The 22,212-nt window shown below is 45.3% G+C and overlaps 1 protein-coding gene across 5 annotated transcripts in view; it reads right to left on the reverse strand.

Annotated features, from left to right (window-relative positions):
• LOC139380448 (neurabin-2-like) overlaps positions 1 to 22,212 on the reverse strand; it is a 37,808-nt gene that overhangs the window by 3,475 nt on the left and 12,121 nt on the right. For 2 of the 5 annotated variants that reach the window (XM_071123128.1, XM_071123127.1), the window contains exons 3-18: positions 9,101 to 9,233; positions 8,800 to 8,920; positions 8,241 to 8,345; positions 7,649 to 7,781; positions 6,790 to 6,948; positions 6,626 to 6,679; positions 6,171 to 6,400; positions 5,479 to 5,575; positions 4,974 to 5,109; positions 4,115 to 4,260; positions 3,586 to 3,916; positions 3,351 to 3,402; positions 3,205 to 3,276; positions 2,866 to 3,067; positions 1,196 to 1,312; positions 17 to 205 (exon numbers count right to left, since the gene is read on the reverse strand). In XM_071123128.1, coding sequence (XP_070979229.1) covers positions 17 to 205; positions 1,196 to 1,312; positions 2,866 to 3,067; positions 3,205 to 3,276; positions 3,351 to 3,402; positions 3,586 to 3,916; positions 4,115 to 4,260; positions 4,974 to 5,109; positions 5,479 to 5,575; positions 6,171 to 6,400; positions 6,626 to 6,679; positions 6,790 to 6,948; positions 7,649 to 7,781; positions 8,241 to 8,345; positions 8,800 to 8,920; positions 9,101 to 9,233 — 2,277 coding nt within the window. Of the gene's footprint in view, positions 1 to 16; positions 206 to 1,195; positions 1,313 to 1,795; positions 1,841 to 2,865; positions 3,068 to 3,204; positions 3,277 to 3,350; positions 3,403 to 3,585; positions 3,917 to 4,114; positions 4,261 to 4,973; positions 5,110 to 5,478; positions 5,576 to 6,170; positions 6,401 to 6,625; positions 6,680 to 6,789; positions 6,949 to 7,648; positions 7,782 to 8,240; positions 8,346 to 8,799; positions 9,234 to 22,212 lie in introns of all 5 variants that reach the window. The other 3 variants (XM_071123126.1, XM_071123124.1, XM_071123125.1) reach the window with 3 other exon arrangements.

Here is a 22,212-nt window from a genome sequence, read left to right on the forward strand (position 1 = left end):
TGTGATGCCCTCTCACCTTCAACTTGTCACTGTCCAGGTGCATGAGCTGATGTCCATCCACACCCTTGGCAGTGAACTCAGGCGTGTATTGGTCCATGTTCATGCCCATCAACCAGTGACAGATTTGCTGATTGGTCCACTCGGAGACGGGGCGGTTCTGCCATTGGTACTCCTTCCCTGTGGGCACTGGCTCGTCATCCAGGGTCTACGGAACACCAAGAAACACATGCCATCCCAAGAAAACGAACAAAAAAACAGTAGCAATAATGTATTAAATAGCAAATCAATGTCAGTTACATGACAATACGTAAGCACAATATCAAAATATCATGGGACGGTGCAAAGTGACACATTTTTTTTAAAGAAGCTGTGTGCGCACTGGTCAATTCAGTTTGTCACAGCGCTGTTAAGTGGAAGAGGCCACGACATGTAGACGGAGCATGTTTGTTTTGTTCTACCTGGCTTGTTTGAGTATAGTAGGCAGGGCTTTGGTCTTAACGTTTATCTGAGTATAAATAAAAATCACTTATCGACTGAAACACCTACAAGATAAGCCGTACAGCCACAAAACACAGCCATACACACAATCCGAACACCATATACACAAAACACAGCCATACACACAATGCGAACACCATATACACAAAACACAGCCATACACACAATGCGAACACCATATACACAAAACACAGCCATACACACAATGCGAACACCATATACACAAAACACAGCCATACACACAATGCGAACACCATATACACAAAACACAGCCATACACACAATCCTAACACCATATACACAAAACACAGCCATACACACAATGCGAACACCATATACACAAAACACAGCCATACACACAATCCGAACACCATATACAAAGGGATGTTCCTTTCCACTAAACAGACACAGGAGCAGCACAGATCATTCTACGGTCTAACCAAGGAGCCTCTTCTGCTAGTTCGGCAAGCTGACTTGCACAGCAAGGACCCGAAGCTAAAGACAGAAACGTGTTTTAACACCACACAGACAACTTCATCACACACATGCAACTTCACTCTCCGGCGGCCATTCACAATTCCATCATCACAGCCACACGGGGGCAAAGAGCATGCAGAGACATCTGAGCAGCACCATCCCACACGGGCTTTTGTGGACGTGGAACAAAGAGAGAGAGAGAGAGAGAGAGAGCACTCACCTCACTGGACGAGAAGACTAAAGTATGTGAACGCCCAGGCAGATTGGGCTCTGCAACTAAGCCTGCGATGTCTGAACTGGGGCTGCCAGGGTTTGAATCGTCTATGACTGACAAACTCTGGAACAAGCGGAAACAAGGAGGAACGCATTAACTAGACAAACACATGGGTGGGTAAACAACAGGTCTTTACTCTGGGGAGTAAAAGCTCTAGGGAGGAAGGGGATCCACAGTAGTACCGGTAAAACATGGAACCTTAGGTTGAGAACTAGAACAGTACATTTTCTGAAGAGAAAGTGGCGCGCTTGCAAGCTTGAGAAGGATCGATTGATTCCTAAGACAAACAAACTACTTCTACTACGACACTTAATTCTAATCATCAAATTGTGTGTGATATGAGTGTGAAAGGTTAGATTTAGAATGCTCGACACACTACCACAAACCCAAGTCCACTACGACGACACAAATCAATTTGGGGGTATAATTAGTATGATCTAGATGCGAAATGAACAATCACAACACTAGATGAAGGGTTAGTTCTAGTCTACCAGCTCCTCTAAGATTGGGGGGGGGGGGGGGGATAAAAAGGAAATCATACTGTACCAAATCTAACGAGCGACTGAACAAAGAGGACCAGGAGAGATTTGTCTGTTTTGAAAGAAGGACTGTTAGTGAGCGAGCTTGTCAGGTCGTTCTCCCTACTTTACACTGTGGATCACACTGCTCTGGCTGGCACAGGACCATGGGGCACAGACTCCGAGAAGTAGAATCCCAGCCAGCAGAACCAGGGGAGACCCTGTTTGTGGCCAACACTCCCCACACACTGCCCACTATCTCCCCATAGCCCTGGTGCTGTTGGCCTCCATCTACACCCCAGGCAGCCTGGTTGTGAATTAGTCAGGCCTGTTTTGAGTAGATGCATTTCAAAATGGGGATAATTTTGTGGTTGCTAAGCCATTGAAATGCCAGTGAATCCTCCTCCTCTCTCTCTCTGATTAATAACGAATCAGCGTCTCAAAAAGCACCCTACATAGGGCACTACTTTTGAACTGCAATGTCATCATCCCTCGCCGGGAAACACGACGCCGGCTGGCCGGCCGCTGCACATCTCTTGACTGGATTCTCTGTTTATTTCCATGCAGAGCAGAAACCTTGAACTGTGGACTTCTGATCAAAGAATCACTGACTTATTACTGGCATGAATTGGTCCAGAAATGGAGGTCAGTTCAGTGACACAGTGAAGGCATTCCATTTCACTTTGGAGTAGCCAGAGCCATTTATTTCGAGAGTTAGGCCAACTTTTAGAATTTTGAATACTCAGTTGCATAGCATTGTTTAAATCATCCCCCATGTAATGTTAATGGCTGGCTAACATGGCTGCCATAGAATGTTGAGGTGTCATGCAAATGCCTCATAACGCAGAAACCCTTACTGGCCCAACTCTTTAAATACATGGCTTTAGTAGTAGCTAATGAAATGTCATTTTGAGTCCCGGCTGGAATTGGCATACTAATTCAAATGGCTTCATACAATCTCTCCTCAATGCAAATGTCTTCTGCTTCTGTTTGTTACTGGCGATCCTGAAATTACTGAACATCTGTGTCTAGATTACGAGGGCTTTTTCTTTACGTCTTTTGCACGGGGTCAGCTGAGGGGCGCGTGCGTGTGCTTACCTTGTTTTTGCGGTCCTGGCTCTGCTCGCTGCTGGTCTCAGTGGCTGCGTATGGTAGGCTGCTGCTGGAGGACGAAGGCTCCTTGTCCCTGTCTCGGTCTCTGTCCCCAAACCAGGAGAAGGGCATACAGGTGGGTATAGAGGTCATGGACTCAGAGGGGGACAGGTTCCCTCCAGGTTCCTCCAGGAGCTCGGCAGAACCCCTGGGCATTAGGAAAATTAAGAAAAATAAGCTTAAGTCTCCAAATGACATATTGTCTCTTCAATAGCAGAGCTGTGAGTGTACGGTGATGACATAGCCAGGATGTGGTGACACGGTAGGCATGGTGACAAGACATACCTGCTGTCCAGAGATGCTCGCATCGCCTCCTTGTCATGTTTCTTCCCTTTGCCACCAGACTTCCGAAGGCCACTGTTGGTTTTCAAAAGCTTTAGATAACACAGGACTGACAAATTGAAAACAAAATCATTCTCTCAGGCACTTACCCAAAAATCGTCTTTTTGGGTTTTCCTGCTGAAGAACTCTCATTTGTCTCATCTGTAACAGAGTCACATTTTCAAAATAACATAATTACATCAACTGCTGCAAGCAGAAAGCCAGTAAGAGACACATCAATATGGTGACAGTCAGTGGCGATAGTAGCAACATCTTGTTTTGGAAATGTACTGCGTGAGGAGAATGCTGTGGTCAGCAGACTGATCTCTGGATATGGGACAGTACCTTTGAGCTCCTTGCCCTTCCCCCTGGACTCCCGTTTCTTCACATTGCGCTGGAGCCCCGAGGGGGAGTGTGGCGAGAGCAAAGCGGTATCTTTAGGCGGCGACAGAGAAGGACTGCTCCCACTCTCGGCGCTGTTTCTCTGGGACGGGGGCAGGGAGGAGCTGCTGGAGAGCTCCAGCTTGCTCCTGGGTCTCTCCCCAGCCTCTGGGATCTCGTCCTTCTGGCCGTTCCCAGGGTAACAGATGGGCACCGGCAGGGACAGGCTCTCCTGGATGGACCTCCTCCTCCTGGCATAGTCCTCCTCTGCATCCTCCTCCTCTTCCTTGTTCTCCTGGAGGGAAAGACACCGTCAGCAGTGTTGACTAAAGAGACAAAACAGTGTCTCCGTGACGGGACTGACCCACGTGAGCATTGGTATTGAACACGCAGTCAACAGAAGGAGATGAGGAAGGATGTGTCTTTGAATTAGCTGGTACTATTCATCCTGATATTACTTCCCAAAATGAACGAGAGAACATTCTGAGCTGACCTGCGACTGGCAAGGGGACGCGCCAAGGTTCTCCTTCAGTTTGTTGCGAGACGGACGATTCCTCCTTGGGGCCAGTAAGCCCTTGGCCTTGTGTGCACTGGTGTCCAAGCGGTCAGTCTCAGGGACCAGCTCGCTCCAGTCTGTATCTGTGGGGGAGGGACAAAAACACAGCTCGGTACAGTAGACAGTAAGGCCTGGGAATTGTCAGGGACCTCATGATACGATGTCGCCTTCCTGCTGATACGATTCAATACTCCGATTTGAATTGCGATTTGATGTGCCAACCATATTGCTGACTATGAGTCTGCTGCAGAGAGACGAGAGCAGGAGAAGACGAGTTTCGATCAGTCGGGGAAATAAAAGTGGTGAAAACATGTCGGCTCACGATCCCAAAATAATACTGCCATAAGTGACTGTATCACTTTTTTTCTCGATCACTACTACACGAGGTACACACGCTGCCTCCCTATTCCCTATTAAGTGAGCTACTTCTGGTCAGGGCCCACTGGTTCACTGAACATTAGGAAAACATCTAATATTGAGTTGTACCCCCTTTTGCCCTCAGAACTGCCTCAATTCGTCGTTGCATGGACTCGAAATTCGTCGTTGCATGGACTGTCGAAAGCGTTCCACAGGGATGCTGACCCATGTTGACGCCAATGCTTCCCACAGTTGGTGTCAAGTTGCTGACATCAATAAGGGATCGTAGCTTTCACTTGAATTTCACCTGGTCATCCTGTCATGTTCCTAATGTTTTGTGCACTCAGTGTATAGTTAACAAGGGTGTCATTTGAGATGTATCCACACTCTTGCCCTCTTTTAGTGGTAAATGGAGGATGGCTACTAGACTCCTACTTACCTAACAGTAGAGAGTCCACAGACTGTGTGTTGGTGACGGGGCCTTCACTCCCCTGGCTGCTCCATCGTCTTTCCTCTGCAAAGTCCTGGGTCTCCACGCGGTCAGCAGATGGACCGCTGCCCTCCAGGACCGCTATCTGAGGAGAGAACCACAGAACGGACCATCAACCCTCTCTCCTTCTCCACGAGGTCTGAACCCTCTCTCCTTCTCCACGAGGTCTGAACCCTCTCTCCTTCTCCACGAGGTCTGAACCCTCTCTCATTCTCCACTAGGTCTGAACCCTCTCTCCTTCCCCACTAGGTCTGAACCCTCTCTCCTTCTCCACTAGGTCTGAACCCTCACTCCTTCTCCACTAGGTCTGAACCCTCTCCGTCTCCACTACGTCTGTTAGAATATTCCAGTCTCTTTCTCATAATTTGTAAATGAGAACTTGTTCTCAACTAGCCTACCTGGCTAAATAAAGGTGAAATAAATAATAAAATAAATAATAATATCTTCCTCTCACCCGGTCCTGCAGGCTTTCAAGCTGCTCCTTGTACCATCGATCCTTCTCATCTAGAACTTTCTTCAGCTCCTCCTCCTTCTTCACAAAGTCAATCTCCCTGGAAAGGAATCAGACCATTAGACTTCAAAATCATTCCACTGATGTGTGGACATACAGTGCATTCGATTGAACCCAATCGAAACATCTCTGGAGAGACCTGAAAATAGCTGTGCAGCAACGCTCTCCATCCAACCTGACAGAGCTTGAGAGGATCTGCAGAGAAGAATGGGAGAAACTCCCCAAATACAGGTGTGCCAAGCTTGTAGCGTCAAACCCAAGAAGACTCGAGGCTGTAATCACTGCCAAAGGTGCTTCAACAAAGTACTGAGTAAAGAGTCTGAATATTTATGTACATGTGATATCTTATTTAATTTTTTGCAAAAATGTCATTACGGGGTATTGTGTGTAGATTGATGAGGGGGGGAAAACGATTTAATCCATTTGAGAATAAGGGTGTAACGTGATAAAATGTGGAAAATGTCAAGGGATCTGAATACTTTCCAAATGCACTGTACTGTACTTTTTACACAACATGACTCAGCATAGAGGAAGTGGAAGAATGCCTTCAGCTTGTTCAGAATGAGGGAAGCACAAGTCGAGACTTCGAAATAACGCACTTCTAAATAACTTGACCCCAAGTGAACTCAACTCACTTCTGCTGGTAGTCTTTGAGAAGTTTCTTGGCCTTGTTGTATTTCTTGTCCAGTGTCTCATACTGGCTCTGGCTCTCAGACAGGTGCTCGTTGACAGTTTTACACAGAGCCTGGGCTTCTAGCCAGTACCCTTCCAGATTCAACATTTTCTCATTGCTGCTCTCAATCTTCTGCTCCAACTCAGCCACTCTCGTCTCCCTGGATGCTTTGTCCTCCTCGGACGCCCTTAACTGTAGAGGAAGAGTGAAATGTATTTTTTTAGTACCTAAATCTAAAGGGCTTCTCATCTACTAGTACAATCAACGTATTCAAAAATCATTACGGTCAGTCAGATGAGACAGACAAGACGACAATTACGGGTTGGTCACCGGCCGGGGCGACAGATTGCGCTCCATGCATTGACCCATATGTACTCATGTTTATGAAACAGTAGCTTGCCCTCCAGATGTACATACCTTTTCCTTCAGTTGGTTAATTGCCGCTGTTCCTAAGCTGTGTTTCAGTTGGAGCTAGGGTAAAGAGAGAAACTAATTTCAGTAACAAAAACAAGCACATTTCACACAAGCATTTACACATCCATCATAATATAAAGCGGTGGTAATTCTATCAGGTGAAATACCTCCTGGAATTTTAAGCCCATCTGCGTGGAGTCCATGTTGAAGGGCATGAACATGGCCTCTGTCTCCGGCGGGTCAAACACCTCCACCGTCCTTCCGCCAGGGAAACTAGACCTTAGCATATCTTCCTCCTCGCCGTCTTCCTCCTCGTAGTGCTCCTCCTGAAACATAACCAACCACAACCACATCACACGGCCAGTCACCTAGCCACGCCCACGTGGCGCCCTGCGGCTCGGCGCCCAGCGGGGAGGTATGGGTAATCACTACATCATATCCCGGTGTTACCGTGACAGCCTGCAGGAGAGCCAAGCGGGAGCCCTGTGTCAGAAGGAAACTCATCTCTGCGTCAACATGTTCCATCACACAACCAACCCCGAACATGAGGCAACACAGGGAAAAACACTGCATAAATCCCCACACAGCTCATTGACTTGCATACCTACACAGAAATAATTAAATATCTGCCCATTTTGTCACCCACCACCAACCACACAGCTCCTTGTACACAAGTAGCCCAGTATTGAAGTAGATGCACGCGTATGAAATATGTTCCACAACGGGACATGTTTTATCACCTTTTAAGAGATTCAATAGGCTTAAGCTTTTTCTTGCTTTTCCAGGAGCCCTACCTCTCTGTGCTCAGTTCCTCTATAAATAAAGGCTTGTGGTTGCTTGTGCTTTTGAAAAGCAAACATTGCACAATTCCACCAGGCTCCAGCAGCCAGACCCCCCCCCCCCACCCACCCCACACAGCCCCAGGGTGACAACACACCATGCTTATTCACTGCTACCTTCCCTGCTGGAGTGGCGACTGGACTAACCACAGGGCCAGGTTTGGGTGAGGCCGCCCAGGTGACTCACCTCCTCTGTGGACTGTTCGTAGGGGTCGTCCCGGTGCTGCTGCTCCTGCTGGCTCTTCTCCTGCTCCAGAGTCTCGCTGATCAGACGCGCCACCTCGCTCTGTGTCCCCGGCTTCTCCCGGCCAATCAGAAAGCTGTTTGTGTGAGAGCGTGGTGGGTCAGCGTGAAGAGGGGTAGTACCAGCAGATGCCTGGCTGGTCGATGACATTCCCTTTGCTCTAAGCCTTGGCATACCAGTTTAGTTCCAATCATAATAGCTGACTGCTGATAAGAGTCAGTGTAAATGTCAGGCAAAACGGATTAAAGCTGTTTATTGAACTTTCCCTAGAGTGTGAGCGTGTCGTTTGCCTGCGGTGAATCATTCACCTGCGCCCTATGTGGGCCTGCTCTCTTTGTGTAGGCTTGAGGCACACTCAGTATACAATAATAAAAACAAACCCATTTACTTTTTCAACATCTCTCAAGGATATTTATTTTCCTCCAGTCATACCCGAACAACTTTAAAACGATAGCTATGAGGTAATGAGGCTGCTCACACCTAGGATCATAAGGACTTATTTCAAAATGTACTACTGAATCTAGACTGAGCTCACCTGACCGTTCCTTTCGTGTTCTTCAGGACTGTAGCAGCAAACAGCTGAGTCACTCCCACCAGACTGATCCCGTCCACCTCCACTATCTGGTCATTCACCTGGATCCTAGGGGAAAGGACAACACGTCATCGTAAGGCATCGCGTAGATGTCGGAAAGAGGGCGTGTAATCGACAAGGGGCGCCCTGGAACCACGTCGTAGTAATAACTCCTTTCCTTTTTTCAGCGAACAAATTCTTCCAGCTGGCAGCGCAACATAAGGCCAGATTCCCTGGGAAGCGGAAGGAGCTATTTTCTTTCGCTGCCTCACAGGGTTATAAATATAGCCAGTTGCTTAGAAATGGTGTCTGAAGACCATTGGGGAAATGAAGCATTTGTACCCTTTCACATCCCCACAGTGTTGTGGACTATCGAGATGGCTCTGTAATGCATCCAGAGACAGTTCCAGGTGTCTACGGTACCACGCATTTGAACTGCCAAGGTTAAAACACGGTTCAAATGTGAATGCTTCTGTTAAGCACGGTAGAGTGCAACGCGTTCCCCCAGTGGGTGGGGCATCACCTGCCATCCCGTTCAGCCGCTCCCCGCTCTGTTATGGTCTTCACAAAGATTCCCAGTTTCTCCAGGCCCTGGTCAGCTCCCACTCCCATCCCTATGATACTGATGCCCAGGCCGTTATCTCCTGTGGGACAAAACAAGGATGGGGAGTTAGAATGGATGGATGGGACTCCATTCTCTGGACAACTGTGATGAGGATGCTGCTCGTTGCCAGGGCAGCCTTGTAAAAAAGAAAACCTCAAATGGTACTCAGAGACACTTGGGTTAATAAAAGGAAAGATGAAATGCAGACGAGAACACGGACCCTTTTCAATTTCCACGGGGAACACGTCCATCTTCTCCACCCTCTTCTCCAGCTCGTACTCAGCCGACGCCGCCACGGGGTCCACCTCATCGTTGCGCCGGTCGTATTCCTCGTTAGAGTAGGTGCTGAACACCTGCAGTGTGGAAGCAAGCACAAGAGGTCTTACAACTAGGCTCACCACAGTGTTCCCACACAACAAGCAATGGACTTAAAAAGGTTAACTCTCAACCCAAATTTCAGCCTTTGCCCGACCCCTTTAAAAAAAAAAAATGCATTCAGGTGAGAATTGGTCTTAAATATTCATTTTGGCAGTGGGTAAACATAGTTGTACCTGATCCCAACACTTTCTCACTCCGATAATACAATTATGTGCATCACGAACAAATACGGCTCTGGACAGCTAGTTAGCTCACAGCGGTAAAGCGCAGAGTTCCTGACATCTATTGCCACTTGCGGTGTAAGTTTGAATCCTCCATTAGATGCCAAATAAATCTGAAATGTGGACTCATATTTATTGCGTTATTGTTGTGGGAAGAAAAGTGCAATCGTCACCTTGAATATTAAGATTAGTGGCTCAATTCGATCCAACCCTCATTGCAGTATTTACGCAGTAGCTCTTTTTCCCCAATGGTCAAATACACGCACAGAATGGTCTTGGGTACTGTATAAAACCCTAGAACTACTACCAGGGCGACCACTCTCACAGGTATGCTTTCGCTTTTCAGAATTAGAAGTGTGTGGGCACGGGATGAATATTGTATATAAAGGATAAAAACAATTATTAAAAAAAACATCTGCCCCATGTGGGATTAGAACTTACAACCATTGAACTATTTTGCAATGAAAATCATATATATATTAACTGAAATATCACATTTACATAAGTATTCAGACCCTTTACTCAGTACTTTGTTGAAGCACCTTTGGCAGAGGTTACAGCCTCGAGTCTTCTTGGGTATGACACTACAAGCTTGGCACACCTGTATTTGGGGAGTTCCTCCCATTCATCTCTGCTCTCTCAAGCTCTGTCAGGTTGGATGGGGAGCGTCGCTGCACAGCAATTTTCAGGTCTCTCTGAAGATGTTCGATCGGGTTCAAGCCCGAGCTCTGGCTAGGCCACTCAAGGACATTCAGAGACTTGTCCCACTCCTGCGTTGTCTTGGCTGTGTGCTTAGGGTCGTTGTCCTGCTGGAAGGTGAACCTTCGCCCCAGTCGGAGGTCTTGAGCACTCTGGAGAAGGTTTTCATCAAGGATCTAAGTACTTTGCTCCGTTCATCTTTGCCTCGATCCTGACTAGTCTCCCAGTTCCTGTCGCTTAAAAACATCCCCACAGCAAATAGTTCAATCTTGGTTTCATCAGACCAGAGATGGTCTGAGAGAGTCTTTAGGTGACTTTTGGCAAACTCCAAGCGGGCTGTCATTTTACTGTGGAGTGGCTTCCATCTGGCCACTCTACCATAAATCCTGATTGGTGGAGTGCTGCAGAGATGGTTGTCCTTCTGGATGGTTCTCCCATCTCCACAGAGGAACTCTGGAGCTGTATCAGAGTGATCACCGGGTTCTTGGTCACCTCCCTGACAAAGGCCTTTCTCCCTGATTGCTCAGTTTGGCCGGGTGGCCAGCTCTAGGAAGAGTCTTGGTGGTTCCAAACTTCTTCCATTTAAGAATGATGGAGGTCAATTCCTTCAACCTCATTGTTTGTTTTGTTGCTCTGACATGCACTGTCAACTGTGGGATGTTATATAGACAGGTGTGTGCCTTTCCAAATCATGTCCAATCAACTGAATTTACCACAGCTGGACTCCAATCAAGTTATAAAAACATCTCAAGGATGATCAATGGAAACAGGATGCACCGGATCTCAGTGACGATTCTCATAGCAAAGGGTCTGAATACTTATGTAAATAAGGTACGTCTGTATTTGATTTTTAATACATTTTCGCTTTGTCATTATGGGCTATTGTGTGTAGATTGACGAGGGGGAAAAAGTTACATTTAGTCCATTTTAGAATACTGTAAAGTAACAAAATGTGGAAAAAGGGTAAAGGTCTGAATACTCTCCCGAATGCACTGTAAGAAACGGTAAGCAAAAACATTTCAATGTGGTCATATGCGGCAATGTGCCCTACTGCCTTTTGAATTGTGTGTAACGTCAGTTGTCTAGTCAAGGAAGCGTCATGCTAAATATATTGGCACACTTCACTTACCAAGACCATTACCAAATAAGTCGTGCTGTCACCAGCTTTTATAGTAAGCTTTGAGGTGGTACCAACCCAGCACATCTAGAAGAGAGTGTATTTCATGTCGAACCCCTCCCTTGAGATGACGTAGGTGCCTCTACATCACAATTTCAATGGTAGAATTGAACCGCTAGGGGCAAAATAGGCTAGATTTACTACTAAAAGTGTATGACTTCTGCAACAAACTTAAAATGAAGACCAGAATTGGCGTTTCATTCTAACTAAGCCAAAAACATTTGGTTTTCAATTATTTTTTATTTACTTCATGAAAGTTTCTCTGTAATAAAGGGCAAGCCACATTTTCTGTCTGTCTGTACTCATAAAACGAGTGTTATTAAAATAGGCCTGTTCTGCTTAAAACTATTGTATTTATCAGTCTCTACCGTGGTTATGAGTTTCAATAAATATGAAGCAGACTAGGCCTTGAGGTCTGAAACTCTAACCCTTCTTCATTAGTTATCAATAAAAACAAAACAGTGCTCCCAGTACCATCAACAGTTGTTCACCCTTTGTATTGCCAGTGAAAGAAGCCTCTGTCTCTGTTATTTTTCAGACAGTGAGGTAGCTCAGTGTCTCACCAGTTTACAGCAAACAGACGCGCTGAGGCATACAAATGCCCGTATGCACAAAGACGCACTGTTCCAGGGATTTCATTAAGGTTTAAAGAACCTATGATTTGAGCAGACATAACATAGCAGGCTGGTTCAGTCTCAGTTCACCGACGATGTCACCGACGATGTGGCCGATTTCTTGTTAAGGACCCTAGTTGCACACACAGTATGGCAGGCAAAGAACGCCCCGCGAGAAAGTAGGCCACAGCTGGGAGGAAAAGAGAAATAGATGTGGCAAAGAGCAATGCTCTGTGGAAACAGGTGGTAATCCTCAGTACTAAAATGAAGAGATAACATGAACAGCGGACAGAAAGCCTGTATTCAGTCCCCAATCTTCTGCTCTCTGCCAGGTTTCATTGCAGGTTGGCCATTTCTATGATTAAATCAAACATTGCATACTATGGTATAAATACTAAAGTATTTACTGTAGAGTTTTTGTAGACTTTACTATTAGTATTTACAGTTAACCATAGTATAAATAGTGTAGTAAAATAAAAAAAATTGTATATATACACACTATAGTAATCAGTGTAGTGTTTTTGCAGATTGTAGTATACTGCAGTGTTTCTGCAGATATTACTGTAGTATTTACTATAGTGTTTTTGTTGCATTATCTTTGACATAGAAGTGAAACCTCCCGGAGAAACACTAAAATAGCAAAGTTTCCATAAACTGTAGGTCGGTCGGTAGGTAGGTAGGACTGGGGTCTGAACAGATAGTTCAGAGATTCTGTTCTATAACCTGTACTGAACAAAATATGGTCTATACTTGGCATGTAGGTTTCTTACTTATGGCACAAATGGGATATGGGAAGGGAAATGGGCAGGGTATATGCAAATTAAATACTCTAGTATTTACTATAGTTTTAAAAAAGTGTCATGTTTTGCAGACCTTCCTGTAGTATTTGCTAGTGTTTTTTCCCGCCGGATAATACTGTAGTATATGCTATAGTATTCTACAATATACTACAACATTCTATAGTAAGTACTACACATGATCGATGGATATTAGAGTGTGTAGTATAGTATTCTACAGTATACTACAGTTTACTCCAGAATTATAGTATATAGTATGTACTGGAATATTCTATATTAAGATGTAAGTATTTTGGGAATCTGGGTTTGGCGGATGTCAGGAAACCCCTACCTGCCCGAATGCATAGTGCCAACTGTAAAGTTTGGTGGAGGAGGATCTGGGGCTGCCTTTCATGGTTCGGGCTAGGCCCCTTAGTTCCAGTGAAGGGATATTTAATGGTACAGCATACAATTACCTTTCAGACGATTCTGTACTCCCAACATTGTGGCAACAGTTTGGGGAAGGTATTTTCCTGTTTCAGCATGACAATGCCCCCGTGCACAAAGCGAGGTCCATACAGAAATGGTTTGTGAGATCAGTGTGGAAGAACTTGACTGGCCTGCACAGAGTCCTGACCTCAACCCCATCAAACATCTTTGGGATGAATTGGAACGCCGACTGCGAGCCAGGCCAAAATCGCCCAAAATCAGTGCGTGACCTCACTAATGCTCGTGGCTGAATGGAAGCAAGTCCCCACAGCATTGTTCCAACATCCAGTGAAAAGCCTTCCCAGAAGTATGGTGGCTGTTATAGCAGCAAAAAGGGGGGGGGGGACCAACTCCATATTAATGCCCATGATTTTGTAATGAGATGTTCGATTAGCAGGTGTCCACATACATTTGGTCATGTAGTGTATGTATCCGACCTATCTAAAGCAGCCTGGGCTGTGGGCTCCAAGGCCTTTATGGCATGTCGTCTCTTCCTCAGTCACAATGTGATATCCAGCCAGAGAGACAGAGCCAGAGCAAGCAGTGCAGCCAGATGGGAATTCAAAGCTGCTTTTTACAGATGAGCACAGGTCTGCTCTGGGACATCACCAGTAACACAGTAAGCTCTACTGATCACAGGGATGGAGCTCTTCGGGCTTTGTTTTTTTTCAGACATCCTGTGTCAAGAACTCCGGGAAACTGCAGATTTGTTTGGGTTTAAAAAGAAAAAGGAATGCTGACGAGTCTACAACTGTCAAAGCCAAAGGAATGAACTCAGTCTAGTGTGGATTCTGTTCTCCCTCATTTCTAAGGCATGGGGTCAGCTTCAAGTGTGACCTCACTGAAACAGTGCTCTCCATACATGGACAGAGCAGTTGTTACCTCATGCATCCACAGTGTCTGGACCCTACCCAATGCCCTCACCATGTTATTACAACTCAATGAAGGGCTCAGAAAAGAGGGGCCCACTGTTCCAGTCAGAGCACTTTAAATCGAGTAGAGAATACCAGAGAAACAAAAACGGGCTCAGTTATTCTCCAGAGGATAGACGTAAAGCTGACCGTCCATGGTCACCGTCCATGGTTTGGGAAGTTAGACGTCTAACTGGGAAAGACTTATCCTCTCTCTCTCTCTCCATGGCGGTTCATGGCCGTTGTGATCTCCCGAGTGCTCCCCAGATGTCGCGAGCGGTGCGGACGTATGGTCCGGGAGATTAAAGCACGCCGTCCTCAGAGAGAAACAGGAGGTTGCCGTCTGCTCGGGGCTGGCAGAGTGGGACTGAGAGCAAGGCTATAGGATTAGAACCGGGTTTCGTTTGGAAGCTTGGCTGGAGTCGTAGTGAGAAGGCTGCACGGTGTAATCCAGTACACATTTCCACAGCCCCGAGGATCCCAGGAGCGTGTCTGGACTTGAGGATCCAGGCAGGCCAGGCGGTCGGTCGTCTCCGACACCCGCCGGTCTCTGTGTAGACTACTATGGGTTTCTCACGTGAACATTCCTAGTGTAAACAGATTGGGAACCAAAAAGGGTGTGTACACACTACTGCAATTTTGCGGTGAATGGAAGAATGCCATTTAGGAAGCCTCATCCCTCTCCTAGAAGCCCAGCTCTACTCTCCTCGTCATCTTATCAGAGGTAGAGCTAGCTTTCGACCGTGTCTCTGGGTATAATTTAGTTTTAGCTGAACACTATCCTCTCCTCCTCAAAGGCAAGGCCATCTCATGAAGGATTCGGATTAGAGTGGATCTGCCAAATAATACAGGGCGTACAAATGTTCTCTGGTATTTCAAATGAAAACAGTTCAGTCAAAGCACATCAGTCCTTGGTTTATCTGACACACACACACACACACACACACATTTAAAAAAAGGTTGAGAACAATGTGCTCTACAAACGTCCGTATTTACATGAACAACCAGGCAGATCAGTTCGGGGATTTAATAGCCAGTTCAAATCCAAACAAATCAATAAAAACGAAAGCAGACAGAAAATGTCATTAAAAGATGAAAAAGGCTTGGTTTTGGGGGTTTACAGTAATTAGGTGGAGAAAACGTAATAGAAAATGTAACTGTGGAACGGAGGGAACACACTGATGATTCCCAGGCTTCAGTTGGACTCTGCAGCACTGAAGTGGTTTTGCTTGGCTTCTTCCCTGGCACTTTTTCTGTACCGACTTTCCTGTTGCCATGGAATACTTCCAGCTATTCGGAACAACGTTCCTTTCTCTTGCGGCTGAAACCTAATCACTCAAGCACTGTCTTGTGTGGTAGACACAAGAAAAAGACTTGAAAAGAAAAACACACAGTTTGCTGTTGTTATCACCGATCTCCAGTTACCATGTGAAACCCCCAGTTACCTTTATCTCTGTGTGCAGGCCTGGTGGTTGGGCAGGTACGGGTCACCATTGGTTCCAATTCTGGAGGCCCAACTTTCAGTGAACATCACTTAGCCTACACCGACCAGGACAAGCAGATTCAAAATCAATTGGTCAAAGCTCACTGCATTTCCTTTGACTACTTGGCTGAAAGCTTGGCAATTAATGTAGCATTAGTTTTTTGTTGTTGTGCCTCTAAATCTTTAATGGGGTGGCAGAAGCTGTGAAGTGGCTTGGTAAGCCATAGTGCCATCTGCTTCATATGTTCTCTTTCTCCACGTCGTGTGAAAGCCCGTCTCTCAGCACGCCTGGCTTGATTAATGCACGTCACCCACCTTCAACCAACATAGAGGGCTGCTGTAGACACACACACAAAACTTTCCCCTCTCCCGTTATCCCTTCCCCCCCCCCCCAAAAAAAAAATACCACTGTGGGAAATGAGTCAGCAGCTGAGAGAGAAACTAACCAGAGAATGCAGCACCCCACCAGGGTACCAAAGCGAGCACAGAGCACTGGATCGGGAGGAGCACATTACATAAGCAGCTACAAATGAAAACATGCTGTGGGAACGGGAAAGGGGTCTGGTGCGGATCATACAGTAATTAGGAAAGAAAGCATGCCACCAAGTTATTCAGTCCTGAATAAACCGAACACAGAATAGGCCCAATATTTCCTGCTAGCATGCTCTACAAAAAACCATAGGACCAGATAAACATATACATTGGTTGGATAACAAAAACTATGTCAAGGTAGGCCTACTTTTGAACTCGACCTTTGAAGAAATAAACAATGAATGAATCAGTCTGGAAAAGAAAGATACTGACTGTTTGTTTAATTGGGACAAAGAGGCCATACCCTAACCCTGTGTTTGGTGATGTGGAGTCTGAGAAAAATAGAATGCAGCGTAATTCCAGTTTGGATTCAGATATGTGACTCGCACATCACTACTTCACAGGAGAACCATTTTTTTTTTATTTTTATCAAACTGCATTTTTTTTTTTGTCAGAAATGCCTTCTGGAACATGTGAACTTTCATGTGCCTTAATAACAAATTTGTACACCATCTGTAAATAAGAATACATTTTTTAAAATTACTAGCTAAAAAGGACAGCAACCTTCCCGCTAGACATGATTGGCTGAGATAATGCCAAGAGATGAGTTTGGATTGGTCTACCATCTGACCTGCGTCTGTCTATAACATGAGCTGGTCAGTATGTGTAGGTAATCATTTTTAACGCAGCTTTTTTAGAATTATATCACGTCGTAGAACTGCATAAGTGCTGGTCTCCACTTTCTGGAGGACCGAGTTTTGAAATCAGTGGAATTAGAGTATGATGGCTAAGGAGATTGATTAGAAATGTGCAGACAGGGTCGAAAAGAGAACACACACTTGTCTACGGATTACATCTTCAAGCTAAGGGGCAACCATGACGGAGAAGGAGAAGTATCCATCCATACATAGGCGTAAGAGAGTCTAGCTAGCTACATTTTCTGATATCTCACGTTTCTAATTTTGTCAGAAAGTTGTTTTCATTTCAAGTTAAAGTGTACTGTCAGCTAACTAACATTACGTGTATGATCTGTGTAGTAATATTATTTGTATCTCAGAGCCATTTGCTTTGCTAGTTATAGCCTAACGTTAGCTAGCTAATATTGAACCTGGTTGGTTAGCTACCTGCAGATTCATGCAGGGTAGTAACGTTATGAGTTCGGATTATGGTTAATTGTTTAGCAAGCTAGCTACATGTCTAAAAATACATTATGCAAGTAACTACTTCAACAGAATGTTTATGGATGTCACTGCAACAGCAGTTGATAGACGTAGCTGGTAAATTTATAAACTAGCCTTTAGTCTTGAAATCTTTGGTTGTTTAGTACATGCAGTAGCCTCACATGTGAATCGTTAAAGAGATGGTTGGGGCTAAAGCTTAACATGCTGTAAACGATGCTGAATGGGAGAAGACAAAAGACAAGCTCTCCATTAGGTGTCTCCTGACCCCTCCTGTCTCAGCCTCCAGTATTTATGCTGCAGTAGTTTATGTGTCGGGGGGCTAGGGTCAGTTTGTTATATCTGGAGTACTTCTCCTGTCCTATTCGGTGTCCTGTGTGAATCTAAGTGTGCGTTCTCTAATTCTCTCCTTCTCTCTTTCTCTCTCTCGGAGGACCTGAGCCCTAGGACCATGCCCCAGGACTACCTGACATGATGACTCCTTGCTGTCCCCAGTCCACCTGGCTGTGCTGCTGCTCCAGTTTCAACTGTTCTGCCTTATTATTATTCGACCATGCTGGTCATTTATGAACATTTGAACATCTTGGCCATGTTCTGTTATAATCTCCACCCGGCACAGCCAGAAGAGGACTAGCCATCCCACATATGCTCTCTCTAATTCTCTCTTTCTTTCTCTCTCTCGGAGGACCTGAGCCCTAGGATCATGCCCCAGGAATACCTGACATGATGACTCCTTGCTGTCCCCAGTCCACCTGACTGTGCTGCTGCTCCAGTTTCAACTATTCTGCCTTATTATTATTCGACCATGCTGGTCATTTATGAACATTTGAACATCTTGACCATGTTTTGTTATAATCTCCACCCGGCACAGCCAGAAGAGGCCGCCCCACATAGCCTGGTTCCTCTCTAGGTTTCTTCCTAGGTTTTGGCCTTTCTAGGGAGTTTTTCCTAGCCACCGTGCTTCTACACCTGCATTGCTTGCTGTTTGGGGTTTTAGGCTGGGTTTCTGTACAGCACTTTGAGATATCAGCTGATGTACGAAGGGCTATATAAATACATTTGATTTGATTTGATACCAAAACATTCAAAGGGCATTTTCTCAAAAGTGAGGTTACAAGTTCATCAACTTTCAAAGCAGAATTACTTTCCCCACTGTTCCTCAACTGTAGTGTATGACATACCATTTTCTTGTGATTGTATTTGTTTGTCCCACTATCGAGTGAGTGTATGAATAAGCGCTTGTGCACTTTATCTAAATATTTATTTATTATTGCTGTAGTTATCACCTACTTTTATCCCATGTATATAAAAAACCACAATTTAACATAAGACTGAATGGAGCCGATCGGTCACATAAAATCAAAGGAGCATGGAGTAGAGACGAGTTGAGCAGGTTTGTTTACACATGGCCCGCAGACTCAGATTAACCTTGTTGTGTCCTGCCGTGCGGCTAAAAAGTATCTGATACCACTTCGTCTTCTGCAGCGCTGAAAACACAAGTTATTGATGTACTTATTTGTAATCGCATAATGAAACACAGTATGAGGCAATCACAATCAGCCCCAGACCAGCCAGTCTCTCACTGTGCCAAAGAGCTTAAAAGGCAGCATTGAGGCAGCTGTATTGGTATTCAGGCCCATCCCTCCAGTCTCCAGCCCAGGTGGCTGGAGAGAGCCCAGATCCTGGCCGGGCCTCACCCTCTTCTCAGGCTATGCTGGTTTGGCTTAAATGCGGAAGACAAATTTCAGTTGAATGCATTTAGTTGTACAACTGACTGGTTATCCCCCTTTCCCTTTCTCTGCTGGCTAGATGAGAGGTGGAGTGTGTCAGACACATTCCTTTTGCCACCAAACAGAGATAGGAAATGGAAAGCATAACACTTTGTGGATGGGACGGAAGGGAGTAGCCCATAGCGAAAGAGGACTCAACTTTGTATCTGTGCCATTATAGCATCTGTGACAGCATGGGCAGCGCCATTGAGGCTTTCTTCTTCAAGATCGGCTTATCCCTGCCGATGACCTGGTTGGATATGACTCTAACAGGGTCACCAGGAGGGGGTCAGGCAATGAAGTTGGAAGTCCCACCCAGTTGACTACATAAAAATTATGGAAACCCTCAATGGCGCTGCCCATGCTAATATACCCTTTTGGCCACTAGAGGCCTCTATCATGCTGTATGGAGTAGCCCCTCTTGGAGTTCCCCTGGCCACAGTGGAGGGCCCGGACTATATCTAGCCTCACTCACTTTCCAGGGTTCCCACACAGAAAATAAAGTGGGAAGGAGAGGAGTGGCACAGCCCACTGCTGTGAACAAAGGATCCGTTTCAGATTTTTACAACATACATGAGTAATCACACAGCCTCTGGTACGAGGAATTCCTTTTCAGGGCTTGTGGGTTGAAGCAAACGGAGAGAAGCAGGGGGACATACCGTCACCACTGGCAGACGTTTGTCCCTTACACAGTCAGCACGAAGGAACGTTGTTACAGCCTACAACATGACAGAGACGGCTGATGCCTTCCCGATACAGTCGAAGTCGGAAGTTTACATACACTTAGGTTGGAGTCATTAAAACTTGTTTTTCAACCACTCCACAAATTTCTTGTTAACAAACTATAGTTTTGGCATCTACTTTGTGTATGACACAAGTCATTTTTCCAATAATTGTTTACAGACAGATTATTTCACTTAAAATTCAATGTATCACAATTCCAGTGGGTCAGAAGTTTACATACATTAAGTTGACTGTGCCTTTAAACAGCTTGGAAAATTCCAGAAAATGATGTCATAGCTTTAGAAGCTTCTGATAGGCTAATTGACATCATTTGATTCAATTGTAGGTGTACCTGTGGATGTATTTCAAGGCCTACCTTCAAACTCAGGGCCGCTCATCAAGGAAGAAGCCACTGCTCCAAAACCACTCAAAAAAAAGCCAGACTACGGTTTGTAACTTCACATGGGGACAAAGATGGTACTTTTTGGAGAAATGTCCTCTGGTCTGATGAAACAAATAGAACTGTTTGGCCATAATGCCCATCGTTATATTTGGAGGAAAAATGGGGATGCTCGCAAGCCGAAGAACACCATCACAACCGTGAAGCACGGGGCTGGCAGCATCATGTTGTGGGGGTGCTTTGCTGCAGGAGGGACTGGTGCACTTCGCAAAATAGATGGCATGATGAGGAGGAAAATTATGTGGATATATTGAGACATCAGTCAGGATGTCTTGGTCGCAAATGGGATCAATGGACAATGATCCCAAGCATACTTCCAAAGTTGTGGCAAAATGGCTTCAGGACAACAAAGTCAAGGTATTGGAGTGGCCATCACAAAGCACTGACCTCAATCCCTTAGAAAATGTGTGGGCAGAACTGAAAAAGCGTGTGCCAGCAAGGAGGCCTACAAACCTGACTCAGTTACACCAGCTCTGTCAGGAGGAATGGGCCAAAATTCACCCAAATGATTGTGGGAAGCTTGTGGAAGGCTACCCGAAACGTTTGACCTAAGTTAAACAATTTACAGACAATACTACCAAATACTAATTGAGTGTATGTAAACTTCTGACCCACTGGGAATGTGATGAAAGAAATAAAAGCTGAAAGAAATAATTCTCTCTACTATTATTCTTACATTTCACGTTCTTAAAATAAAGTGGTGACCCTAACTGACCTAAGACAGGGAATTGTTACTAGGATTAAATGTCAGAAATTGTGAAAAACTGAGTTTAAATGTATTTGGCTAAGGTGTATGTAAACTTCCGACTTCAACTTTACATACACCGAACAGTACACTCCTGAAAGTACAGTGTCTAACAGTATAGAAAGTTGAGACTATAGTTAAGCCAGTAAGGAAAAATACATAAAATGCTCTGCAACCAATCCATGTTGAGTGCAGTTCGCAGTACACGCAAAAGTTAGCCAGCAAACGACTAACATATTCTTATTTACAATGCCCTATCACAAGTCTTATCCACCACACCCTGTGTGTGAGGGAAGGGGCAATGTCTGTGTTTACTTGACCGAGTCAGTGCATGGTACTTCCTGTGACAGCGTGGTGGGGGTGGGGCAGAGTGTGAGAGCAGCAGGTGCACATCCTGGTTCCTGCTGCCATTTACTTTTCTCTGATGACTAACTTAATCGTCCAACGTCTACTCCACCCGGGCTGAAACCACAATGTGCAGTGCAGAACAATAGTTACCCTAGCCCCTTTGGACAGTAAATTAACTGCTTAACTACAGTATACATAATACCTCTGTACTACACTGTATCTACAACAGGATAATAACACAACTGGCACTTGGGAGTGTTACCGCTCTACTATAATTCTCCAACCTGTGGTCATAGCATTGGTGTCAAGGTGAACCTGAATTCCAGCAGACACACATAGCCGGGTGTGCTGTATGTAAGCCCTGTGGTTCAGTTTGAACATAGCTCTGTCACACCACTCCATGATTTTCCTCAGATTAGGACACACCTAGAAAAACTATTCCGAAAGTGCAGAGGGGTTAACCCTTTCCTTACCTCTACTGACGGGTGCAACCAAATGTTTCAAAAGCGCTTGGAAGTGCCACTAAAAGCAAAGCTATATTACACTGGGCAAAAATAGCTCAAATAAAAGATCCTGGACATTTTCCGTGAACACAAAAAGCTTATTTCTCTCAAATGTTGTGTACAAATGTTTTTACATCCCTGTTAGTGAGCATTTCTCCCTTGCCGAGATAATCCATCCACCTGACAGATATGGCAAATCAAGAAGCTGATTAAACAGCAAGATCATTACACAGGTACACCTTGTGCTGGGGACAATAAAAAGGCCACTGTAAAATGTGCAGTTTTGTCACTACACAATGCCACAGATGTCTCAAGTTGAGAGAGTGC

The sequence above is a fragment of the Oncorhynchus clarkii genome, chromosome 22 (genome assembly GCF_045791955.1).
Source record: "Oncorhynchus clarkii lewisi isolate Uvic-CL-2024 chromosome 22, UVic_Ocla_1.0, whole genome shotgun sequence".
Taxonomy (NCBI): Eukaryota; Metazoa; Chordata; class Actinopteri; order Salmoniformes; family Salmonidae; genus Oncorhynchus; species Oncorhynchus clarkii.